Source organism: Panthera tigris, chromosome E3 (genome assembly GCF_018350195.1).
Source record: "Panthera tigris isolate Pti1 chromosome E3, P.tigris_Pti1_mat1.1, whole genome shotgun sequence".
Classification (NCBI taxonomy): domain Eukaryota; kingdom Metazoa; phylum Chordata; class Mammalia; order Carnivora; family Felidae; genus Panthera; species Panthera tigris.
The window spans coordinates 15,396,501-15,420,195 of NC_056675.1; the positions used below are offsets into that span (position 1 = coordinate 15,396,501).

A 23,695-nucleotide genomic window follows, 5' to 3' on the forward strand; every position below is an offset into this window, starting at 1 on the left:
CTTACTACATAGCTATAGACAAAAGAAATTGAATTAAGAATCTATAAATAAATCCATATATTTACGTTCCATTGATTTTCACAAGGTTGACAAGGCATTCAACGGAGAAAGCAAGCCTTTTCAACAAATGGTATTGCGACCACGGGATATCCATGTACAAGAAGAATGAATCTAATCCTCTTCCTCGCACACAAAACTTAAAACGTATCATAGACATATATAAAAGCAAAAAAATTACATACAACTAACTCAAGTGTCTGTTGTCACCTTAATGGATAAAGAAATTGTGACATGTACATAAAATGGGATATTTTTCTCCATTAAAAGGAAGAAAATATGCTACAACGTGGGTGAACCTTGAGGACATTATGCTAAGTGAATTAAGCCAATCACTAAAAGACAAATTCTGCGTGATTTCACCTCAAAACCATAGAGACAGGAAGTAGAATCGTGGTTACTGAGGCCTTGGGGGTGTGGGGAATGGGGAATTATTGGTTAATGGGTACAGAATTTCAGTGTGAGAAGATGAAAAACATTCTGGAAAGGATGGGTGGCAGTGATGGCTGCCCACCAATATGAATGTACCTGTAGACCCCAAAATGGGTAAGATGCTAAGTTTTATGTTATGTGTATTTTATCACAATAAAAAAAATTTGGGGGAAAAGTTGTGTGATATGAACACAAGGATAGACAAAGAGATCAATGGAACAGAATGGAGTTTATGACAAAGGTGACCCTGCGTTTCAGTGAGGAAGCTCGGTCCATTCCACAAATGGTTTTGCATCATTAACACCTGATTCCTATCTCGTACGTGAAACAATTCCAGATAGATCGCATGTCTAAATGTGGAAGGTAAAACACAGTTTCTAGAAGGAAATCTAAAAGAATATCTTCTTGAGTTTGGTTTAGGAAAAGATTCCTTAACAGGACACAAAAACTGCAATCATTGAAGAAACAATTGATCTATTAAACTGCATGAATATTAAAATTTTATTCTTATCAAACCACACCGTTAAGAGAATGAAAAGACAAGTCACAAAGTGAGAGAAGATATTTGCAATACATTAGCTGACAAATGACTTTATCTCAAATATATAAAGAAGTCAATGAGATAAATATTGACAATGCAATTTTAAAATAGGCAAAATACAAGCTCTTCAAAACAAGAAATATTCAAATGGCCAATAAACACAGCCACCAGAGTGGCTAAAATACAAAAACACAATGTTACTATTTTTAAAATATTTTTTAATTTTTTAGAGAGAGAGAGAGAGCAGGAGAGGGGCAGAGAAGGGGGAGACAGAGGATCCAAAGCAGGCTCTGCGCTGACAGCAGAGAGCCTGATGTGGGGCTCAAATTCACAAACCATGAGATCATGACCTGAACCAAAGTCAGACACTTAACCAACTGAGCCTCCCAAGTGCCCCTTTAATCTTTTTTTTTTTTCCTTCGGTAAACTCTATGCCCCATGTGGGGCTTGAACTCAATAGAGCATGCAACTCTTGATTTCAGGGTTGTAAAAGACATGCTTACATATGTTCAACAACATATATGTATGGTAACATTCATAGCAGCCTTATTTGTGATAGACTCCAAATAGAAATCTCTGAAAGCCCAGCAACAGAACAGGTAAGTGTAGTCGATTCACACAAAGGAATACTATGCAGCAATGAAAAAGAATGAACTATTGTTTTACATGCAACCACATCTACAAATCACACAAAGATGATGTTGAGCAGTAAAAGCCCACCACAAGAGAATATATTCTTTGTCATCCATTAAAATAAGTTTTTAAAAGTCAGGACTGTAGTTACCTTTAGGAGGATGGTAGTGACTGCAACGAGGCCCAGGGAATGCACCTGGGGAATGGCATTAATGTTCTGTTCCTTGGTCTGAATGCTCATTACATTGGCGTAGTCATTTAGTAAAACTCCAGCAAGACAAATGCTTGTGATATGTGAGACTTCAGTAAGTGCCTTACTTTCCTTTAAGGGCTCACAGACTCTCAGAAAGGATCAAAGACCCAGGCTTGTAGGCTATACAGATAGTAAGACCACTCCACAGACTGGTCTGGTGGAGACACACGAGATACTATAGTTCTGACACCAACCGTACTGGATTCTGGAAGCTGCTGCTAGAGCTGGACATCCCAGCCCCCATGGCCGCCCCTTCCCAACAGGGATTTGCCAGACCCAGCGTCTTGTCATCAGATGCTTGACTGGTGGAACACGCATGGGTGCACCTGACTAGAGAAGTTGGGTCATGTGCCCCTGGCTCAGTCAGCTTGGGCTGCCATCACAAAATACCATAGACCATAATGGCTTCAACAGACATTTATTCTCTCACAGGAGGCTAGATGTCCAAATTCAGGGTGCCACACTGTCACATTCTAGTGAGACCTGTCTTCCTGCCTCGTAGGTCATGCTGCTGTGTCCTCACATGACCTCATCTTCGTGCATGCTTGTGACAGGGGAGACAGAGAGAGACGGTGTGTCCTCTTGTAAAGACACCAATCCCATCACATCAGGGCCCCACCCTTTGACCTCAATTACCTCCTTACTAGGCTCTATCTCCAAATAACAGTCACCTTGGGGGTAAGGCCTTCAACATGAAGTTGGCGCGTTGGGGGAAGGCACAATTCAATCCCTAGCAACCTCATGAAGCATTTTCAGCCACCGTACTCAGAGGCCAGCCAGCCTCCTAAGGTGAGGTGTCCCACAGAGAAAGAAAGTTCAAATGCTGGGAAAGAACGACAAAGGTCCCCAGTGTGCCTATCACTTTTCCTTTCCTCCGTGACTCCCGCACCCTCACCCCCATCCCCTGGTGCTCCTCTTTTCCTCTTTTCCCCGTGAGTATCTTGCAGGCTTCCCCTTCCTCATCTCTTCCTTTGAAGCTTCACGGCCCGGGATGTCCTGCTCACGAACGTCCGGAATGAGGAGCCACGTTAGAGCCAAAGCGGCCGAGGCCGCGCGGGGCGGGGCTGAACCGGGCAGGCGGGGCGCCTACTCTGGTGTGCGCAGCCTCTAGAACGGAGGCGGGGCGGGGCTGAACCGGGGGGCGGGGCGCCTACGCTGGCGTGCGCAGCCTCTAGAACGGAGGCGGGGCGGGGCTGAACCAGAGGGGCGGGGCGCCTACGCTAGTGTGCGCAGCCTCCAGAACGGAGAGGCGGGGCGGGGCTGAACTAGGGGGGCGGGGCGCCTACGCTGGCGTGAGGCGGGGCGGGGCTGAACCAGAGGGGCGGGGCGCCTACGCTAGTGTGCGCAGCCTCTAGAACGGAGAGGCGGGGCGGGGCTGAACTAGGGGGGCGGGGCGCCTACGCTGGCGTGAGCAGGCTCTAGGACAGAGGTGGATGCGGGTGTTGGAGGGTCCCCAGATGGAGGAGGAGGCGAGGGTCCGTGAGGCACAAGGCCGGGAACCAGGGAAGTGCAGCGATGGGTCAAAGAGGAAGCAGAAAGGAGGCCCCGCGGCTGCCGCGATGGCTGCTCCGTGCGCGGGTAGCACAGCAGCCGGACCTTGAGGATCAGGGCCGGGGGAGCCCCGCCATCTCCTTGGGGGTCCCCGACGTTGCCTGCCGCAGGCCTCCTGGTACTGATGGGAGACGTCCACAGCCGTGTTCCGGGTTTATGCCCCTCCTTAAGAAACCAGATGCTCGGGGGGCGCCTGGGTGGCGCAGTCGGTTAAGCGTCCGACTTCAGCCAGGTCACGATCTCGCGGTCCGTGAGTTCGAGCCCCGCGTCAGGCTCTGGGCTGATAGCTCGGAGCCTGGAGCCTGTTTCCGATTCTGTGTCTCCCTCTCTCTCTGCCCCTCCCCCGTTCATGCTCGGTCTCTCTCTGTCCCAAAAAATAAATAAAAAAAAAAAAACGTTGAAAAAAAAAAAAAAAAAGAAACCAGATGCTCGGAGCAGCCTAGGGCGACAGCGAATCTACAGCCCAATCTCTGATGGTTCTGGCCACAGCGCCTGGGTCAGCTTTCCCTGGTGGCAGGCAGCAACACTGGACCCTGTTCACGTCTCAAGCAACAGGAGTGTTGCCAGAGGGTGTGAGGGGAAGCCACAGGGTGAAAGAGAGGATGAAGACCCACCTCTAGAACAGACAGGGCCTCCATGGTAGGAACTACTCAGCAGTCCCGTCTGGGAGTTACTTTCAGAGAGGCTTTTAGACACTTCTCCACCCTGTGTCACTGCCCTTGAGGTGCATGGTCCCACAGCAGACATACTCCTCAGCAACACAGTTCACAAGCCTGGCCTCTGGCAACTTGGGAAGGGGAGAGAAAGTGTCCAGTGGAGGGACCATCCTGGGTGCTGTGGCAGAAAGGCAAGTGGCCCGGATGTGCCATCCCAACAAGACCGCACACATACACAGTGGCGGAGAGGCATTGACAATGTGGAGTAACGTGTGGTCATCCGGGAAGGCCTGCGTGTCCCCGACATGACAAATTCTTGTTCTGCTTAGAGCGGGCACCAGAATGTGGGGGTCGAGGTGAATCATCATAGTAGGGGTCATTCTCAGCTCAGAAGGTCTCAGAGCTCTTTTAACTCGTGGGGTCTTAGGGAGTCAGGCTCCAGGGTTTGGCATGGGCAGCGGGCAGTGTCAGAAGAGCCAGAAGGCACGGCAAAGCCAGGGGACCGCTCAGCACCTGCCAATGTCGCTTTGGCGCCAGGGACGCATAAGTCACACCCGTTCACCAGCAAGTCTGAGTGTGTCTCAGACAGCTTGTAGCTTCCAGGAGGACCATGGTGCTGGGAAGTAGCAAGCGTGGAAGCACTGGGGGCTGTGGGAACAGCGTGTGAATTCAAAAGAGGTGAGGTGGGTGGGCCATCTGGTCGTCTCCACAGACATTTGAGAAGATGCTGTCGCCATTTGAAAAGTTTCCTTAATGAAAACTTTTAACACTAGGGATAAAGTGACACTTGTCTTACCATGATCGTTCTACAGCGTCCAACAGCAACAATTCTTTGTGTACCTTCAATGGGTGGAAAACAAAACGGAGAAAGTCCCTGCCCTCATAGAGAGGAGACAAAATAAACAAGCATGGTGGGTTTTTGCTTTTAATGTTTATTTATTTATTTTTGAGACAGAGAGGGACAGAGCATGAGCATTTATTTTTGAGACAGAGAGGGAGGGGCAGAGAGAGAGGGAGACACAGAATCGGAAGCAGGCTCCAGGCTCTGGGCTGTCAGCACAGAGCCTGACCTGGGGCTCGAACTCACAAGCCACGAGATCATGACCTGAGCTGAAGTCAGACGCTTCACCTGCTGACCCACCCAGGCACCCCAGCATGGTGGTTTTCAAACAGTGCCCACATTCCTTGGCCCTCTTCCCAGGGAGAGGTGGAGTGATTCCCCTTCTCCTTGAACCGGGGCAGGGCTTGTCACTGCGTCACCGGTAGAGAATGGCAGGACACTCTTCTCCGGGACACACCTATAAACGCTCTAAGAGGCTCACACCAGCTGGAAAGGCCACACTGAGGTGCTCCAATCAGTCTCAGGTGCCAGACAGGTGATTCTAGCCCGCAGCCCTTGGAGTCACCCCCAACGGAGACCCCAGACATCGTGGAGCAGAGACAGTTCCTGTGCTTGCTATGCCTTGCTCAAATTCCCGACCCACGGGATCCGTGAGCTTGATAAAATGATTGTTGTCTCACTGAGTTTGGGATGGCTTGTGACGCGGCAAAATCTAACCAGAACAAGTACCCGATGCAGTATCTGCGTGATGTTACGTAGAAAAGCAAAGCAGGGTAGGGGCAGTGCTAAGGGAGAGGGTGGCATTAAGCGAAATGAAGCCAACCTGCTAAGGAGGGAAACGCGAGCGAGAATGAGGGGACAGAGGAATGGAACAGAGGACTGCCGTGTGTGCCCATAACGTGGAAACCTGCCGCCCCCTCGGCCTCAGGGTGGCCCGTCTCGCAAGCTTTCGTGCAGAGGGCAATGAATCCTGGCTCCTCAGTTCAAGTCAGCTGCTGCTTCTGGGAGCTCCATTTTTTTTTTTTAATAATTTTTTTCCTAATCCTGGATAATTTAAGGAATTTACATATCTACATTTAACCAAAGACGAGTTTACGTAAATTTCTTAATTTACTCTTTTTTGCACTTGGTATAATATTGAAAGGTACGAAAGTTCCAGAGCAAAAAGCCTAACCTCCCACTCCTGGCCCCATCTCACTCAATGACCCTCCCTTGATGCAACTCTCTTGCCTGTTTTTGGAGAATCTTTCCAGAAATGGTCTCAACGTTCGAGAGCAAACTACACCGACCATTCTGCACCTTGATTTTCTCACTTATGACGGAGTTGTCTCCATATCATTACTTAGATGTGTTTCTCATTCTTTAAACAAACAAAACAAAACAAAACAAAATTTTTTTTCCTTTGGAGTAATTTTAGCTCTACAGAAAAAAATTCAAAGACAGTGAAATTACCATGTATCTTTCAGTTGGCTTTTTCTAAATATTAACATCTCACATAACTACGTTGTCAAAACTAAGTTCTCATTAGTACAATACCACTAACTAGACTACAGAATTTCTTCCAGTTTCGCCAGCTTGTCCGTCAATACCCTGTTCCTGTTCCAGGACACGGCCCAGGGTACCAGTAACATTTAATCTTCACATCCCCTTAGTCTCTACCAATCTGCGACAGTTTCTGTCTTTCCATATTTTTATGACCTTGACCATTTTGAAGAATAGTGGCCAAGTATTCTGCAGCATGCCCATCAATTTGGGTTTTTCTGATGTTTTCTCATGATTAGAATAGGTTATAGGTTTGGGGGAAGAATCCACAAGGTGAAATATCCTTCTCAATGCATCATTTTAGGGGCTCACGATATCAACATAACATTAATGGTGAGATTAACCTTAATGACTTGGTTAAGATTGCATCTACCAGATTTCTCCACTTTAATGTTTATTTATTTTTGAGACAGAGAGACAGAGCATGAATGGGGGAGGGTCAGAAAGAGAGGGAGACACAGAATCTGAAGCAGGTTCCAGGTTCTGAGCTGTCAGTACAGAGCCTGACATGGGGCTCAAACTCACGGACCGTGAGGTCATGACCTGAGCTGAAGTCAGATGCTTAACCAACTGAGCCACCCAGATGCCCCCAGATTTCTCCACTTTAAATTGTTGTTTTTCTTTTTCTGTGTTCTTTGGAAGTGGATCACTCAGCCCAAACCACATTCATGTTCCACCTTATTTTTTAATTATTTTTTTTAACATTTATTTATTTTTGAGAGACAGAGCACAAGCGGGGGAGGGACAGAGAGAGAGAGAGAGAGAGAGAGAGAGAGACAGGATCCAAAGCAGGCTCCAGGCTCTGAGCTGTCAGCACAGAGCCCGACTCGGGGCTTGAACCCATGAACCGTGAGATCATGACCTGAGCTGAAGTCAGACATTTAACCGACTGAGCCACCCATGTGCCCCTCACGCTCCACCTTATTAAGCTCCACCTACCAGAAGGGGGCAGGGGGCATCTACACATATTATTTGGAATTCTTCTACATGAAGATTTGTCGCTTTTCCCCCATTATTCATTTCAACCATTTATTTTTTAATTTTTTAAATCTTTTTTTCATTTCAACCATGTCTTTACATCAGTATGGACTCAGGGATCACTAGAATCAGCCACTTTCCCAAGGAGCCCTGGTTTATTTTACTGGGGAATGGTTATTTAGAAACTAAGATCTATGGGTGTCTGGGTGGCTCAGTCGGTTAAGTGTCCAACTCCAGCTCAGCTCATGACCTCGCGGTTTGTGAATTCGAGCCCCACATCAGGCTAGCTGCTGTCAGTGTAGAGCCTGCTTTGGATCCTCTGTGTCTCCTCTCTCTCTCTCTCTCCTTCCCTTGCTCACGCTCCCTCTCTCTCTCAAAAATAAATAAACAGTCACAAAAAAAAAAAAAAAAAAGAACCGAGATCTGGGTACTGGTTATGCTTATTGCTACCAGAGCGTGTCTACTTCAAGGCCTTCTCTGCGGACAGAGTTTGGAAATAAATGTACGTTTTCTAACCCATGTGTATATACACATCTGTAATTCTTTCTGTACCTATCTTTATGTGTCAAAGTAAACATGAGTCCATACTGACTCCACCTCTAACCCAGCCCAGGGTTTATTGTAGCCTTTCCCCTTGCTTATTTGCAACCTGGTTCCCGTTATCTACAATCTATTACTTATTTGTTCAGTCCTAGTACATATATAAAGTAGTTTCAGAGGGCGCCTCGGTGGCGGCTCAGTTGTTAAGGATCTGACTTTGACTCAGGTCACTATCTCACGTTTGAGTCCCATACTGGGTGAGCTCAAGTCCCGCTTTGGGTGACCATGAACCCCACTTAGGATGAGCCCTGCTTCTCTCTCTCACTCTCTCTCTGCCCCTCCTGGGATTCTCTCTCTCTCTCTCTCTGCCCCTCACTCGCACCCTCTCTCTCTCAAAAATATATAAATAAAGTCATTTCAGAATCGCCAAACTGTACTCCATGAAGAACAAATTTACCCTAGAGTACAATGTTTACCTACAGTACTTTTTTGTCTTCAGTCTTATAGTATCCAATCAAAGAATCCTTTTCCAAAATGACTTAGATCAGTTCCTTTCCTCTCCACCCCCTTCATTGAGGTGCTGTCATACGTAACACAGGGTAGTTTGTCATAATCTGCATTCCATTCTGGGATCTCATGACATCTTGGCCGATTTTTTTAAAAATTTGCATGCAGCAAGGCTCGTTGTGTATGGGTTTTGACAAAATGCATGGAGTCATGTATAAACTACCTCAGTGACGTATAGAACAGTGCCATCACCCTGAAAATTCCCCTGTGCGTATGGTAACCAACTTTCTGGTTTCCCTGAGACTGCAGAGGGGTCCCAGGATACAGGACTTTCACCCTGATATGTATCTTGATATTTCATCTTGATATTTATCAACCCACTGAGCCATCTAGGCACCCCAGCTTTTCGTATTTCTTATAATGCAAATCTGCTAGCAATGAATTCTCTCAGGCTTTGTCTTTCTTTCAACCTCATGTTTGAAAGATAATCTTTCTGCATACAGAAGTCTTGGCTGGCCGGTTTTCTTTCAGCACTTTGAATATGCCGCCCACCATCTTCCTCCCTGCTGTTGAGAAGTCAGTTGTTAATTGCATTGTTGTTTCCCCGTCATTTTTTTTCTTGCTGCTTTCAAGATTTGCTATTTGTCTTTCTTTTTAAAAATTTTGTTTCATGTTTATTAATTTTTGAGAGAGAGAGTACGAGCAGGGGAGGGGCAGAGAAAGAGGGAACACAGAGTCTGAAGCAATCCAGGCTCTGAGCTGTCAGCACAGAGCCCAACACGGGCCCAACTCACAAACTGAGAGATGATGACCTAAGCCAAAGTCAGAGGCTTAACCAACTCAGCCACCCAGGCACCCCTGCTCTTTGTCTTTCAAGTTCAACCATGATGTATGTAGGTAGGGATCTCTTTGTTCTAACATGGATTTGTTAAGATTTTTGGATCTGTAAATTAATGATATTTATCAAATTTGAAAGTTTTTGGCCATTATTTCTTCAAATATTTTTCCTGTCCTTTTCTTTCTCTTTTCTTCTGCTGTGACTGCCATTTCTCTATGTTGGCATGGTTGATGTTGTCCCTAGGTCTTGAGGCTCTGTTCATTTTTCTTCATTTTTTTTAAATTCTCTCTAGTGTTCAGGATTGAGTCATTTTTATAATCTGTGTTCAAGTTCACTGATTCTTCTGCCATCTCAAATCTACTGTTAAGATCATCTAGTAAATATTTCATCTAAGTTATTGCAGCTTTCAAGTTGAGAATTTCCGATTGGTTCTTTGTTATATTTTTCATTGTTTTTGTTGAGACTGCCTGTTTTTTAGTTGTAATTATATTTTGCCTCAATTATATTTTCCTTTAATTCTTTGAGTGTATTTATAATACCTGCTTTGAAGTCTTTGTCTGCTAAATCCAACATCTGGGTCCACTTAGAGACAGGTTCTATTGGCTGCTTTTTCACCAGATATGGGTTTTATTGTGTTTGCATACACACTTCACACTTTTTTGTTGAAAACTGGACATTTTGGATAATATATTGTGCAACTTGGGATTCCGATTGGATTCCTGCTGCTATTGTTTTGTTTTTAGTGACGTGTCTGAAGTTAACCTGTGGAATGTATCTCCCTCCATAGTGTGAAGGAGCCTGATGTCTTTGCTCAGATTTTTAAAAAATTGATATTTTTAGTTCAAATACTTGTAGACTCACATGTGGATTTAAGAAATAATACAGAGAGATGTCACGAGCCCTTTGTCCAGTTTTCCTCAGTGGCAGTATCTTGTAGAACTATAGTATAATATCACCACCAGGATATTGGCATTGTAGTGAAAATCCAGAATACTTCCATCACAAGGATGCCTTCTGTTCTTTTATAGCCATATCCACACCCATCCCACCCTCCATCCTTAATTCCTGGAAACTATTAAGAAACGTCCTCCAATTCTATAATTGTCATTTCAACAGAGCAGGTATATAGCCTGTGAGCCTTTAAGCCTGGCTTCTTTTACTTAGCATCATGCCTTTGAGATTTATCTCAAATGTTGCATGTATTAGTAGTTCATTCTTTTTTATTACTGAGTAGTGTTTCATCATATGAATATACCACAGTGCCATAGACTGGATTTTTGTGTTGCCTCAAAATTCATGTTGAAACCCAATCCCCAATATGATGGTATTTAACAGTGGGGTTTTGGGGAAGTGATTTGGTCATGAGGGCAGAACCCTCAAGAATGGGATTAGCGCCCTTATAAAAGAGAGATTTGTCCCTCCTGCTATGTGAGGACACAGAAGATTACTGTCCATGAAATTGGAAGGAGACCCTCCCCAGACATCAAATGTACTGGAGACTGGACCTTGGACCTCTCAGTCTTCAGAACTGTAAGAAATAAATTTCTGTTGTTTATAGGCCACCCAGTCTATGGTGATTTGCTATAGCAGCACAGAGTAAGACACACAGATTATTTAATCATTTACCCATTGAAGAACATCCAAGGTCATTTCTAGTTTAGGGTTATTAGGAATAAAGCTGCTGTGAGCATTCATGTACAGGATTTTGTGTAAACCTATATTTTCATTTCTCTGGGATAAATGCCCAAAGGACAATTTCTGGGTTGTATGGTAGTTGCATGCTTGACTTCATAAGAATTCCCCAAGTGGGACACCTGGGTGGCTCAGTCTGTTAAACAGCCAGTTCTTGATTTCGGCTCAGGTCATGATTTCACAGTTCCTGAGTTTGGGCTCCACATTGGGCTCTGTGCTGTTAGCGTGGAGCCTGCTTGAGACTCTCTCTCCCTCTCTCTCTCTCTCTCTGCTCTCCCCAGCTCACTCTCTCTCTCAAAATAAATAAACTTGGAAAAAAAAACAAAGAAATTCCACAGTTTTCCAGAGTAGGTGTACAATTTTACATTCCCACCAGCAATGTATGAGTAATTCAGTTTCTCTTTGCTCTTACCAGCATTTGATGTTATCACTATTTAATTCATTCATTCATTCATTCATTCACAATTCTGATAAGTGTACAGTGGTATCTTGTTGTGGTTTTAATTTGCATTTCTCTCATGGCTTAAGATATTAACCATTTTTCTATGTGTTTATTTGAAATCTCTTCAGCAAAATGTCTGTTCATGTCTTTTGCTCATTTTCTAGTTGAATTGCTGTTTTTTGTTTGTTTGTTTGTTTACTGTTGAGTTTTATGAGTTCTTTATATATTCTTGATAGTAGTTCTTTGTTGGATATGTCATTTGCAAATATTTTCTCCAAGTCTCTAGCTTGTCTTTTCATCCTTTTAACAGTGTCTTTCACCAAGAGTTTTACATCGATGAGGTCCAATTGGTCAAATTTTCCTTTTATGGATTTTGTTTGTGGGGTCATGTCTAAGGAGTTTTTGCCTAGTCCTAGATCCTGATTTTCTCATATGTTTTTTTTTCTAAAGTTGTATAGCTTTATATTTTACATTTAAGTTCATGATCCATTTTGAATTAATTTTTGCATAACATGTGGGACTTAGAGTCAAGGTTCATTTTTTTTCTATGAATGTTCAATAGCTATGGCACCAGTAAAAGTACTATCCTTCCTTTGCTAAATTGGTTTTTGCACCTTTGTTTAAAAAAATCCAATGGACCTACTTGTGTGGGTCTATTTCTAGGCTGTCTATTCTGCTTCTGATCTCTGTGTCGGTCCTGTCATCAGTACTATGCTATCTTCATTTCCATAGCTGTCTAGTAAGCGTTCATATTGGGTACAGTGATTCTACCCCTTTAATCTAAGATTATTCTAGACATTCGAGGGCCTATGCCTTTCCTTATACATTTTAGAATAAGCCTATGTCTATCAAACAAATCCTTGCTGGCATTTTGGTAGGAATTGCATTAAATCTTTAAATCAGTTTGGCAAGCATTGACATCTTGACTCTTTGAGTCTTTCTGTCATGAGCACGGTATGCCTCTCCATTTATTTGGTTTTAATTTCTTTCATCAGCTTTATATATGCTTTGTTAGATTCATACCTAAGCATATTTAAATAATTGTAAACGTTACTGTATTTTTCATTTTGCTTTCCATTTTTTTTTGAACACTGGATGTTTTAGATAACATATCACATCCGATTTTTTTTTCCCCCTGAATGTTATTTTGTTTTTAGTAAATGCCTAGACTCAATCTTTGGAATCTCTCTGCCTCGTGGCACACAACCCATAATGTCTTGGCTCAGTTTTTTAATTTATATTTTCATTTTTTGTAAAATAAAATCTGCCTATACATTGTCTCTGGGTCTGTCTAGTGAGTGGTCAGGTAATGATAGGCTCTGTTCAAACACCAGTGAGGCTTTCACCCTTGGCCAATGGACTTGGGGACAGGTGGGGGGCCTATTCAAAATTCAGTCTGTTTTCAAGTCTCTCCCAGCTTTTACTTTCTACCACAGATCTTGAACCTTCTTGGGGTCTCCCCTGTGTATGAACACAACCTCCCATTCCATCAGGGATGTAATGGAAAGCTTGATCAGCCCTCTCTGGTTCTCTCTTTTCTGGGATTTCCCTGGCAAATTTCTAGATAGCCCACTGGTCTGCCACCTGCCCCAAGTAGGCCTGCAGCCTCAGGCTACCAAAGCTGTGGCTTTTCACCTTTCATTTCCTACGGAGTTTCCTACTTTTACTGACAATGCCAGTGAGCATGGGGTTTTTCTCCCTCCCCTCCAAATCAAATCCAACAGTGAAACCGCCAGTATTCAAAGGCATCTTCACCCTGGTAGCGCGACAAGCTGGGGATGGGGAAGGAAATGGAAACAGCTCCAGGCAAGACTCCCACAGTTCTTTCCAAAAGTTCAGTTTTTCCATAAATAGATGCTTCTCAATTTTTTGGCTACTTGCCTTTGGTCAACTTCCAGAGCCCTGGAACGGTTGGTTTTGTCAATTTTGTCCTGTTTTATAGTTGCCTAACACTTTGCCGGAGACACTCAGCCATGACTGAACCTTTTAGCCCCGGACCACCTTGAAATCCAGCTGGGATCCAGACTCTTCTACCCTCCCAGCTCCAGCTCCTGTGGGTGAATCAGCCTCCTTAAGTGAAGCTCTCCATTCACATGCAGATCTCCCTCTACCGGTGAGAGAAGGCTCAGAATTAGGTTTGCCTGCTGACAGGTCCCGACACAGTCCAGGGCAGTAATCTCCAGAGTGGGGTACACAAGCTCAGACAATGGGACGGCACCAGTCAATTCATAAGGGTGTACAAACTTTTAGATTGAAATTAGGCGCCACTCAGATTAAGTATACAAACCGACATCATCACCCTCCCTTGGATGGTCAGTTGGATGGGCATGGGTCAACGTGTGGGGTCGAGACTCCTACGCGAGGTGTACGTTCCTCACACAGTTGCCCTGAGGGAAGCACCCTCACACTTCATCCACTCGCAGCTTATCAAGAGCTGCTGCAATGTATATGGACACTATCAAGGGGAGTCACGACTTGTTAACTGGTTTAAAACTAACACCCACAACACGGACAAATGGGTTAAAAAGACTCCTTCAAATAAATTACTGATTGAGAATAACACTCAAGTGCAGGCAAATGACAGATAATGGTGGAGGCAATTCCTCCTCCTACTACTGGGAGGTCGTCCCAAGTTCCATTAGGAGCTCAATATAATGATGCTTTCATCAGATCTGACAAGAAGTCATCCAGAAAATAATGCCAAGTTAATGAGCACAGTTTGAAATACAGATTGACAAATTCCGAGGGATGAATCTCACCCTAAGCCCCTTAGGTGGCTTGAGATATTAGCTAATGGACACTATGATGTCATCACATTGTCAAGGCATTTTTAAACTGCTGTATTTTGTGTTTCTATTTTTATGTGTATTTTACTAGGTAGAGAATTTAGTAATATAGTCACGCACGTACATAATATTCTGAGAAAATTCATATCCAATGTGTGCAATAAAATTCACTGCCACTAGAAGTGAGAGATAAAGTCCCCCTGGTCTCTAGGGTACTTCTGCATTGGGATCCCATGGTAGTACGTATGCCACTGTGCTAGCTGGGGTCTCTGCCACAGGGCTGCCAAGTCCCAGACACTCTCCACCCGGGATTCCTGTCTGGCGTCAAGAGGTTTTGGGGCCGAACTTGCAGGACCAGAACTCAATACATCATCAGCAGACTGCACCTTGCAGGCTGGTATCACTCCTTTGCCCCAACCCAAAGTACCCGCTTTATCAGTGGGACTCAAGACGACAGATGGGCGACCTCCCAGCCCTCCACATCTCCAATCAGAGAGGTCATGAGAAACCTCGTGTCACATAGTGGGATCTGGACAAAAGAGCTCTGTGGAACTGGATCATTAACCTTTAACATTTCCGGGGACCAAAGTAGGAAGGGTGTGAAGAGGACAGTAGGCAGGGCTTACGGGCTCAGCTCTGGTCCTGTCTGCACCAACTGACCCCCGAGAGCTGTCCTGCAACCCCACCATATTTCCTGCATGGACAGAGTATAAGGTAAGCAGGCGGACTCCAGACCTCCCCAGTTACGGCTCACATTCATCACCTACGGCCTCCACATACTTCAATTCACTGAATTCTCTCAAGAACCCTAGGAAGGAAACACTATTAGTAAGCATTCTCTTTACAGATGAGGAAATGGAGGCAGCGAGTATAAGTGAAATTTGCCCGAGGCTCTCCAAGAGTAAAGTGTTAGTGCCAGAATCGGAACCCAGACAATCCTAATTAGGCACTAAATCCGAAACCCAACCTCCTAACCACCGTGTTCTCCTGCCTCCTTACATGCTACCATCTGTCCATGACCTGGTCACCAGTAACTGCTGACACTAGAACTGGCCACCAGAGGGAAAAGCACGATCATTTGCTCTAAATAAGGCATGCGTGTTGCAGGCTTAGTGTTGGGGCTTAAGACACACAAAGATGTACTCTGAAGGGACCCCATCTAAAAACCACACACACACACACACACACGCATCTTGCTTCATCCATCTGTTGCCAATACTTGCAAATTCTGGGCAGACCACCTCAAAGATTTTCTTTGGTCTGCCTGCCTAGCTTAGGCTTTTGACATCTCATTTTTTCAGTGTCCAACCCAGGGCAAAATCTGTAACATCATTTTCACTAAAAGTTGCATATCCCACTCTCCAGGGACGGTGCATTTCTAGCCAAACTCTTGGTTTTCCACTGTGTATTCCTGACCTGTTTCCTGCTCATATTACTTCTACCCCATGAACCACCCAACCCTCCCCCCACCCACCCCATCCAATATACAGCATGTTTCTGTTGCGCTCCAGCAACTTTATGGGTAAATTTCTTACAGCTTAGAGCTACAGGCTATCATTTTTGTATCTGAGAATGGCAAAAATGTACATACCGGAATGTGGGTAAAGATCAGTTATTCTCTTTTCTTGCTCTCCTGGCATTCTGTGCACTGGGAGTAGGTATGCGGTGGGAGGGAGGGGCTGGTGAACACAGGAAGAGGGATGGAGACAGGAAGTACATCACTTGTTCCCCAGTCCCAATGCCTGCTTGAGTGGGACCCTGGCTTTCACGAGTGCCAGATGGACATCTTTGCAGATCACAGGACTGTCCCCTTGGACCAACCTCCCTTCCTCCTGGCGGACTAAGGACAGGGAAGTACCTCTCCAGCTCATGGCCTCATCTTGAAGTGTGGGCCACAGTCAGGCAAACTGAGAAGAGCCCTAGATCACAGGCTGGTAGACCTTGACCCTAGGGGCCGGGGAATGAGAGCCATTGTAAGCGTCCAGGGTTGGTAGGAAGCCAAAAGCTGAGGCATCGAGGGAACTTTCAGTCTAGGGCAGAATGCATGGGGTGAATATGCCGGGACCCTGGTTTTCAACAGGGCAATGCCAGCCCTAGGGGAACTTTGTTTAGGAGAGATTTTGGGTTATCACAATAATAGGGGACCTCTCCTTGCATGTGGAGGCTCCCCGCAGGACAGCGCAAAGACCTGTCACATTTCACAAAGCTTCCAGGGTCTTACCCATCCTTCGGGTAGAGACGAAAAATGTGTATCATTTGAGACTGGAACCTATTTTGCACAAATATTTTTTAGACATGCACTATACTTTCTAGGATCCCAAGTAAACGGAGGGAAGAGTGTACCTTGTTGTTTTGGGAAACTTAACAGGAATCCCATCTCCTGCAGTCCTGCCGGGGTTGGAGTGGCAGCCAAGCCTCACCTGTCACTCTGTGCGGGGCTGTCCCGCTCACAGAAATCCTCTCACGGGTACAGGATCTAATCCCATTGTCATCACTTCAAGGTTGTGCCCAGGGGCACGTGGGTGGTCCAGTCAGTTAAGCATCAGACTTCATTATCTCGCAGTTCGTGAGTTCGAGCCTTGGGTTGGGCTCTGTGCAGACAGCTTGGAGCCTGGAGCCTGCTTCGGATTCTGTGTCTCCCTCTCCTTCTGCCCTCCCCCACTTGCTATCTCTCTCTCAAGAATAAGCATTAAACATTTTTTCTTAAAAAAGAAAAAAAAAAGGTTGTACCCAGGCCTTTACTTAAGATGCAGCTGAGTTCATTACATGTTGCTTTCCTTCTATTTATATTTCAGTTAGTCCTCTATTTTTTTAATGTTGATTTATTTCGAGAGAGACAGAGAAAGAGAGAGAGAGAGAGAGAGAGAAACAGGGGAGAGGCAGAGAGGGAGAGAAAGAGAGAGAGAGAGAGAGAGAGAGAGAGAGAATCCCAAGCAGGCTCTGCACTGCCAGCAGAGCCGGACGCAGGGTTTGAACCCACAAAACCACGAAATCATGACCTCAGCCAAAGCCAAGAATCAGATGCTCACCCAACTGAGCCACCCAGACACCCCGTCCTCTATTTTTTTTATTTTTATTAAAAAAATTTTTTTTTATGTTTATTTTTGAGACGGAGAGAGCACGCAAGCGAGGGAGGAGCAGGGAGAGAGAGGGAGACACAGAATCCGAAGCAGGTTCCAGGCTCTGAGCTGTCAGCCCAGAGCCCGACGCGGGGCTCGAACTCACAAACCGTGAGATCATGACGTGAGCTGAAGTTGGACACTCCACTGACTGCGCCACCCAGGCGCCCCCTTTTTATTTTTAATTACATGTTGGTAAATGATATTCTCTTTTCAGGATAGTAAAATCTATAAAAAGAAAAGATTAGGCCTCATCAGGTTGAGCTCAATGTGCTAGGGGCCAAGGGGCCCTAGCTCGGAAAGCCAAGGGGCCCCTGATGCCTTAAGTGTGACTTTGGTCCTGCTCTTTAGTGTGTCCACGGGTGGCCTGCAGCTGCCCCAGCACCAGCGGCCCCCCCAGGTGGTGCTAGAGCAGGAAAGCAGCCAGGCAGAGCCTGGAACGGGCGCCCTGGACAAGAGGGAAGGGGAGGGGTGCCCTTCCAGCTGGCAGACCGCTGCAGTGTTCATCACGTGTGCCGAGTAGGTACCCCCGTGTCAGGGACGGGTGGATTCCCCAGCTTCTACGTGGATGAGGCATGTGAACCAGCCACACGGGCATGGATGTGGTGCAGGGTAGACAGCCAGATTCGGCTGAAGGACACGGACCGAAGACGGAGAGTCTTCCAGATTCAGGATGTGATCCAGTGGCCAGGCTGGAGATGAAAGGGCAGAGGAATCATGTCTGAAAGGCACACAGGTTTGAACTCGAAGCATCTTCCCTAGCCCCTTCTGTGTGTCTGTCTTCTTTTTTATGACTTTTCTTAAAGATTAAGGGCTACTTCATCATTAAAATGAAGGTGTGGCCAATGTGATTTCAAGTGGTCAGGCTCCCAAATTCTGAGAGGCGGAGAGATTGTAAGGCATTCTCAAAATGACAAAACGAATTCTTGATAGCTAGAATCCTGGAGTTCAGACCCTGAAATCTCTCAGCTGTGAGGTCTCTCATAAATTATCCAGGGTCGGTGGTTTTGAAACTGCAGTCTGCTTTCCATTAGTTGGCCGTGTAATCAATTTAGTGGTCAAGCTCAGTTTTTAAATTAAATAGAAGAAACTAAAATTTAAAAATATTGGTGTGTGTCATTCGTGGCGGGGGCAACGATCACTTCATGATGTTTGTTTCAATTACGTAACTTCCTTCCGGGCATCCATTCTCATCCTTGAAAAGTGAGAAGCCAGGGCACAGGCAGCCCCACGGCCCAGAGAAGCCAAACCCAGTTCTCCTCTACCCCCAGGTAGCCAGAGGTGACCCACCAGCCCAACTCTTGCACACCCGCCCTCCCCACTTCGTCGGAACACACATTCACAGAGTGCTGGACACTGTTCTAAGCACTTGGCATTGGGGCGCCTGGGTGGCTCAGTCGGTTGGGCATCCGACTTCACTCAGGTCATGATCTAGAGATCCGTGCGTTCAAGCGCCAGGTCTGGCTCTGTGCTGACAGCTCGGAGCCTGTACCTGCTTCAGATTCTGTCTCCCTCTCTCTCTGCCCCTCCCCCAACTCATGCTCCTTCTCTCTCTCAAAAAATGAATAAACACTAAAAACTTTTTTTTTTTAAATAAGCATTTGGTATTAATTTGATGAATTCTCACTGCATTCAAGTGAGTGCCATCATCCTTACTTTACGGATGAGGAAACTGGGGCACAGAGAGGTTAAGCCACTTGGCCAAAGCTGCAGGGCATGTGGGAATTGGAGCCGGGGCTCATTGCTGCCACGCCGGACTTCAGTTCCTGGACCAGCCAGGGGTGCGGCATCTCCCTGCACGGCCTCTGGCACACCAGCCCCATGGGGCCACCGTAGCAGCAGCGTGGGGGAACCCTGTCCTCGGGAGGTGGACAAATCCCCAACGGGCCCCCATTCTCCACGCGGCAATGAGCCCGGGGTCCCTGAGCGCCGGGGTCGCAGCTCCGCCCTCTGCATCCAACGCTCCCACCCCACCCCAACCCCTGCTCCCATTCCCGGGTGCATGCAAACCACAGCTATTCCAAGATGCCATCTGGGGCCCCCCGAAGAGCCATCATCCTCTGCCCTGCAACCCTCTTGATCTCATCACTGTCTGCCATTAGATTACACTTTTTCGTGCACTGTCTCCCCAACTACAAGGAAGGGCCGAAAAGACCAGTCTTGTACAGCACCTTCAGCTCCCAGAACAGTGAGGACACTTAGGAGAACCCGAGAAAGATTTGTTACTGAGTGATGCAACAAGTCGATCCCCTCTTCCCCTGGGACACAGTCCACACACTTGCATCTATTCTCACAGTGGTCAAACCACCCTAGTTCACCCATAGTATCAACAACTAGCATGGCACCAGTCTGGGGTCTTTGGAGGCTAAGAAGAAGAAGAAGAAGAAGAAAAAGGCTCTCTCAGATGAAGAGAGAAGTTTGGGCAAGTTCACGAAGACCTTGACCGGACTCCACACCGCTCCTCTGGTCTTTGCGTTCATTCTGATCTTTTCTGCGCTCCTTTGCTGGTCTGTGAGTCTGAGTGGCTTCAGGTGCAGCGTGCCTGCCAGGGAATAAAATAGCAACTTGACTCGAGGCCTCAGCACAGGTCAGATTTTACACGGAGCGGACAGAAGGAAGATAGGAGCTCTTACTGACCAAGGACTCTTGTTCACACGTGATGAAGCAGGACATGCCATCTAAGAGTGCAGGGGGAGAGCAGTGAGGGGCACGAAGCGCGGCCTGTGAGAGAGACGAGGCAGGAGAGGCGAAGAGGTAGAAACAAATGGGACTGTTGAGGCATCCTGTTCAACACGGTCCTGGCCCCAAGAGTGCCTAGAGACCGGCCTCTGTGACCCTGGAGCCTGCCGGGAAGGGAGGGGAGGTCCACAGAGCCTCCGCCCATCGGGGAAGAGAAGAATTCACGTTAGCCAACACGATCTCCCTTGATAAGCTGCTCCACAAATAACTGTAGGGGATGCGCCGTCCTGGCACAGGGCGTCTGGCACATGCGGGAGCTCTGTGACAGGAGAAGGCAGAGCGGCTGGCGTCTGCTTCTGGCGGTGACTCAGGCCAAGTACACGTGAAGGGCTTATGTAACTGAGAAGGGCGTCTTCACATCCCCACGTCTACTCACATGCTCCGCAGTGGTCTCCATTGCTTAGTTTACTCACTTCTGGGCAGGATTTGGGTTAAGTCTGTGGGCACCTGCTGGTCTTCCAGGGCCGTCAAAGAGGTTTTGTACTCTCAGGGAGAAGACCTGTATGTTCGCTGAGGCCAGCTTAGTAGGAGACGCGGCCCACCCCGCATCCTGACGATGAGCGACACGTGGAGAAAACAGGTTGCAAAACACCCCTAGTAACTGATCACATATGTTCTTCCCTTAGAAAACACCCATCAGATGGGAGGAAAACAGAGACACGGCAAATAAACTCAGATGTTTTATTCTGTAAAGCACATATGCACATATTTCAAACACAGAAAATGAATCTGGGAGTAAATGCCGTAACAGATCAGCTACTGACCATCATGCAGCAAGGTAAGTGAGATGGGTCCGCCGGCCCTTCTAAGCCCACAGCGCCTGCAGGAGGGTGGAAAACCAGGATACTGAATCCCTACAGACTGCCAAAGAAAATGCAACCGAAACGGCAGGCTCCTAGTGACGAGAAAAACTTACAAATAGAATCAAAACTGATTCAAGTCATACAGTGAAAGCACAAAAGGAAAAAGGAAAGAGATCAATATGATCTGAAACAACCATTTAATAGTAAGTTGCTAACCTTTAATTGGACCTCCAGTCCAAGATGCCTGAGGACGCGCCAGTGCTCCCGTGCGGGGTCACTCAGAATGGCCTGTGGGCCCTGTGTGGGACGCTCTTCTAATCCTGAGGGTCCCCCAGCAAGACGCAGCAGAGGACTGGGCCTTGTCTCCAAGTGCCCAGATGTTAACAGGACTCTGGACTTCCTGAGATTCCATGAAAGTCTCTCCGGTTCCTAGACCTCTTCACCCAGGCCCATGGCCTCTCCTCTTCCCCGCTTTCTTTTTATACGCCTGACTGACTCTAGGTTTCTAGAAGATCTTTGAGAATTACCTGCTAGAGTAAATGCTGGATTTTTTAAGTGTGTGTCCTGGCCTCATGGACAAGTCATACTGTCCAGGCATTTTTGGCACTTCCTTCCCTCATGCCTAACAGAGTCCTTCCTCCCCTGGCTAGAGATTCCAGCCATTCCCTGTTATTAAAACAAGTGTAATTGACATTAGCAACAAGCTGGACTGAACAAACCAGTGAAACTGACGTTTTCCACCTGTCTTTCTCCTTTTATGTTACCCTGCCAGTTTTAAATCTATCCCTGTAACTCAACTTCATGGGGATTTTATCAATTCAGTAGCAGCTTAACCTAAAATCTGTTGGTCTTAATGATACTGATGTTTCTAAAGGCCAAGCCAAATGGCTCTTTCTCAATCTTGTCTCATAAAAGTCTCCAAGTCTCTAAAGAGAAAACTAAAGGACCAGGTTAGCCATGCATCATGTAAGCAACTCATAAAAAAAAAAACTGGATAGACAAGTATGATCACTACACTTGAAATGTACTAAAAGGAAAAAAAAAGGGATATTAACATATTAAGTTACTACAGTGATTATTTTAATAATCTTCAGTAAGAGCCCACAATTGTTTTCCATTCAAGAATGCCTGGGATCAAATGTTCTAGGCCAATTATTTCAGACTGCAGGACTAATTCTAATTGGGAACAGACTACAGACCTGAAGTTCAGGGGAAAAAGTGCTGCGAGTCACGTCTAAGGTTTTAATTGCCCTTCTGCTACATAATGTTGCTCAGGAGAACACAGAAGTCAGTAATGACAAGGACTTATTAAGGCAAAGAGCTATTAAGGAAAAACCGTAAGAAGACAAGAAACAACAAAGGACTAGAAAAAGTAACACAATTTTTTAAAACATAAATATGGAGCAGAAAGAAAAAGGGATAAAAGATTTAGATCATCCAAATGCCACAGGAAAGAAAAATGCTTTGGGTTTTCCTGATACGTGGCAAATCAGAAGTCCTTTCCTCAAATTTCACAGGCATTGTTTCCATGTTACTGATCTACGAGCTGCCATTTTCCTTCTGAAGATATGTTCATTGCATAAAAACATATGCAAAAAGTAAAAAGAAGAAAAAAAATCCACTCCCTCTTCAAAGAAGAAGCTCTTTTACAACTATGAGACTGAATCATCTGTCTCTCTTTCTATACTGCCAGCTGCACTCCAGAAAACAGAACAGCTAATTTCTACTCTAGAGCCATTTACTTAATTTTTAAGCTCTTTTGAGTGAGGACACTGCTTTAACTTTTATAAAGGAGGGAAGGGACAACAGAGAAGAAAAGGACAGTGGCACATTCTGTGCCAACTCAACTCAAACAAGACCAGGTTCCTCACCATCCATGTGGAAAATGAAACTTAGATCTTTACCATGTAGGTGATTTTTAAATATTTAACTCTTTACTCAAGATAAAAGCACAAGTCTGTCCTAACTAGAGTAGTATTAAAATGTGACTATTTTACTTGTTCTTCAAAGAAAAAAAACAAACAGAACAAAAAAACTAAGAAAGATAGGTATGTTTCCTTGCAAGCAAAATGGAGAAAAAGGTATTATTGTTGTTACCATGATTATTAAGCCACAGACACATAAAATCCACAAAATGGATTGGTGGCTTTGGAAATGCAGTATCATATCGAAGGTGCAGACTGTTTGGAACGTTCTGTACATATCGGGCTGAAACAAGAACCAAAGCAAACCTCAACCCCACCAGCAATGAAATGCCCCTGTGACCTTGGCAAAGACGGCATGGTCTGCTCCCCAGCAGTAAGATCACGCTCCTCTCTGGCGCTACGCAGAACCATCCCAAGTCCACAGGTGAGGCTGAAGGGTTCCCGCTGCACCCAGTGTGAAGCACGTGCATCATTGGACCAATTTCGGAATAGATTTTTATAAATATATACAAATCAGTTACAGGCACTTGAAATGTCTTTGGCTGGAATAACCCAACATTGCAAGATAATATATTCACAGAGTGTCCAGGCCCAGGCTGGGTTCAGCAGGCAATGATTATGGTTCTCTCAGTCTCTCTTAGAAAACGGGCAGTTGTGGGATTAGGCATCAGCCAAAGCCACCTAGAAAAGAAGAGGAGGAGCAATCCGGTCACACGGTAAAGCCCAGGTAACTCAGCCCCGCCCAGTACTCTTACTGAGTTCGGGTCCCCAACCAAACACCAGGGAGCCATACGGAATGCATGGATCAGGCAGGGGAATT

At 45.9% G+C, this 23,695-nt stretch overlaps 1 protein-coding gene across 2 annotated transcripts in view; it reads right to left on the reverse strand.

Moving 5' to 3' along the window:
* Nucleotides 1–20,814: 20,814 nt before the first annotated feature.
* The window catches only part of TMEM248 (transmembrane protein 248), a 41,310-nt gene continuing 38,429 nt past the window's right edge, over nucleotides 20,815–23,695 (reverse strand). For both annotated transcript variants that reach the window (XM_042971292.1, XM_042971293.1), the window contains exon 7: nucleotides 20,815–23,556. In XM_042971292.1, the coding sequence (XP_042827226.1) occupies nucleotides 23,536–23,556 (21 nt within the window). In that variant the 3' untranslated portion in view covers nucleotides 20,815–23,535. The remainder of the gene's footprint in view (nucleotides 23,557–23,695) is intronic.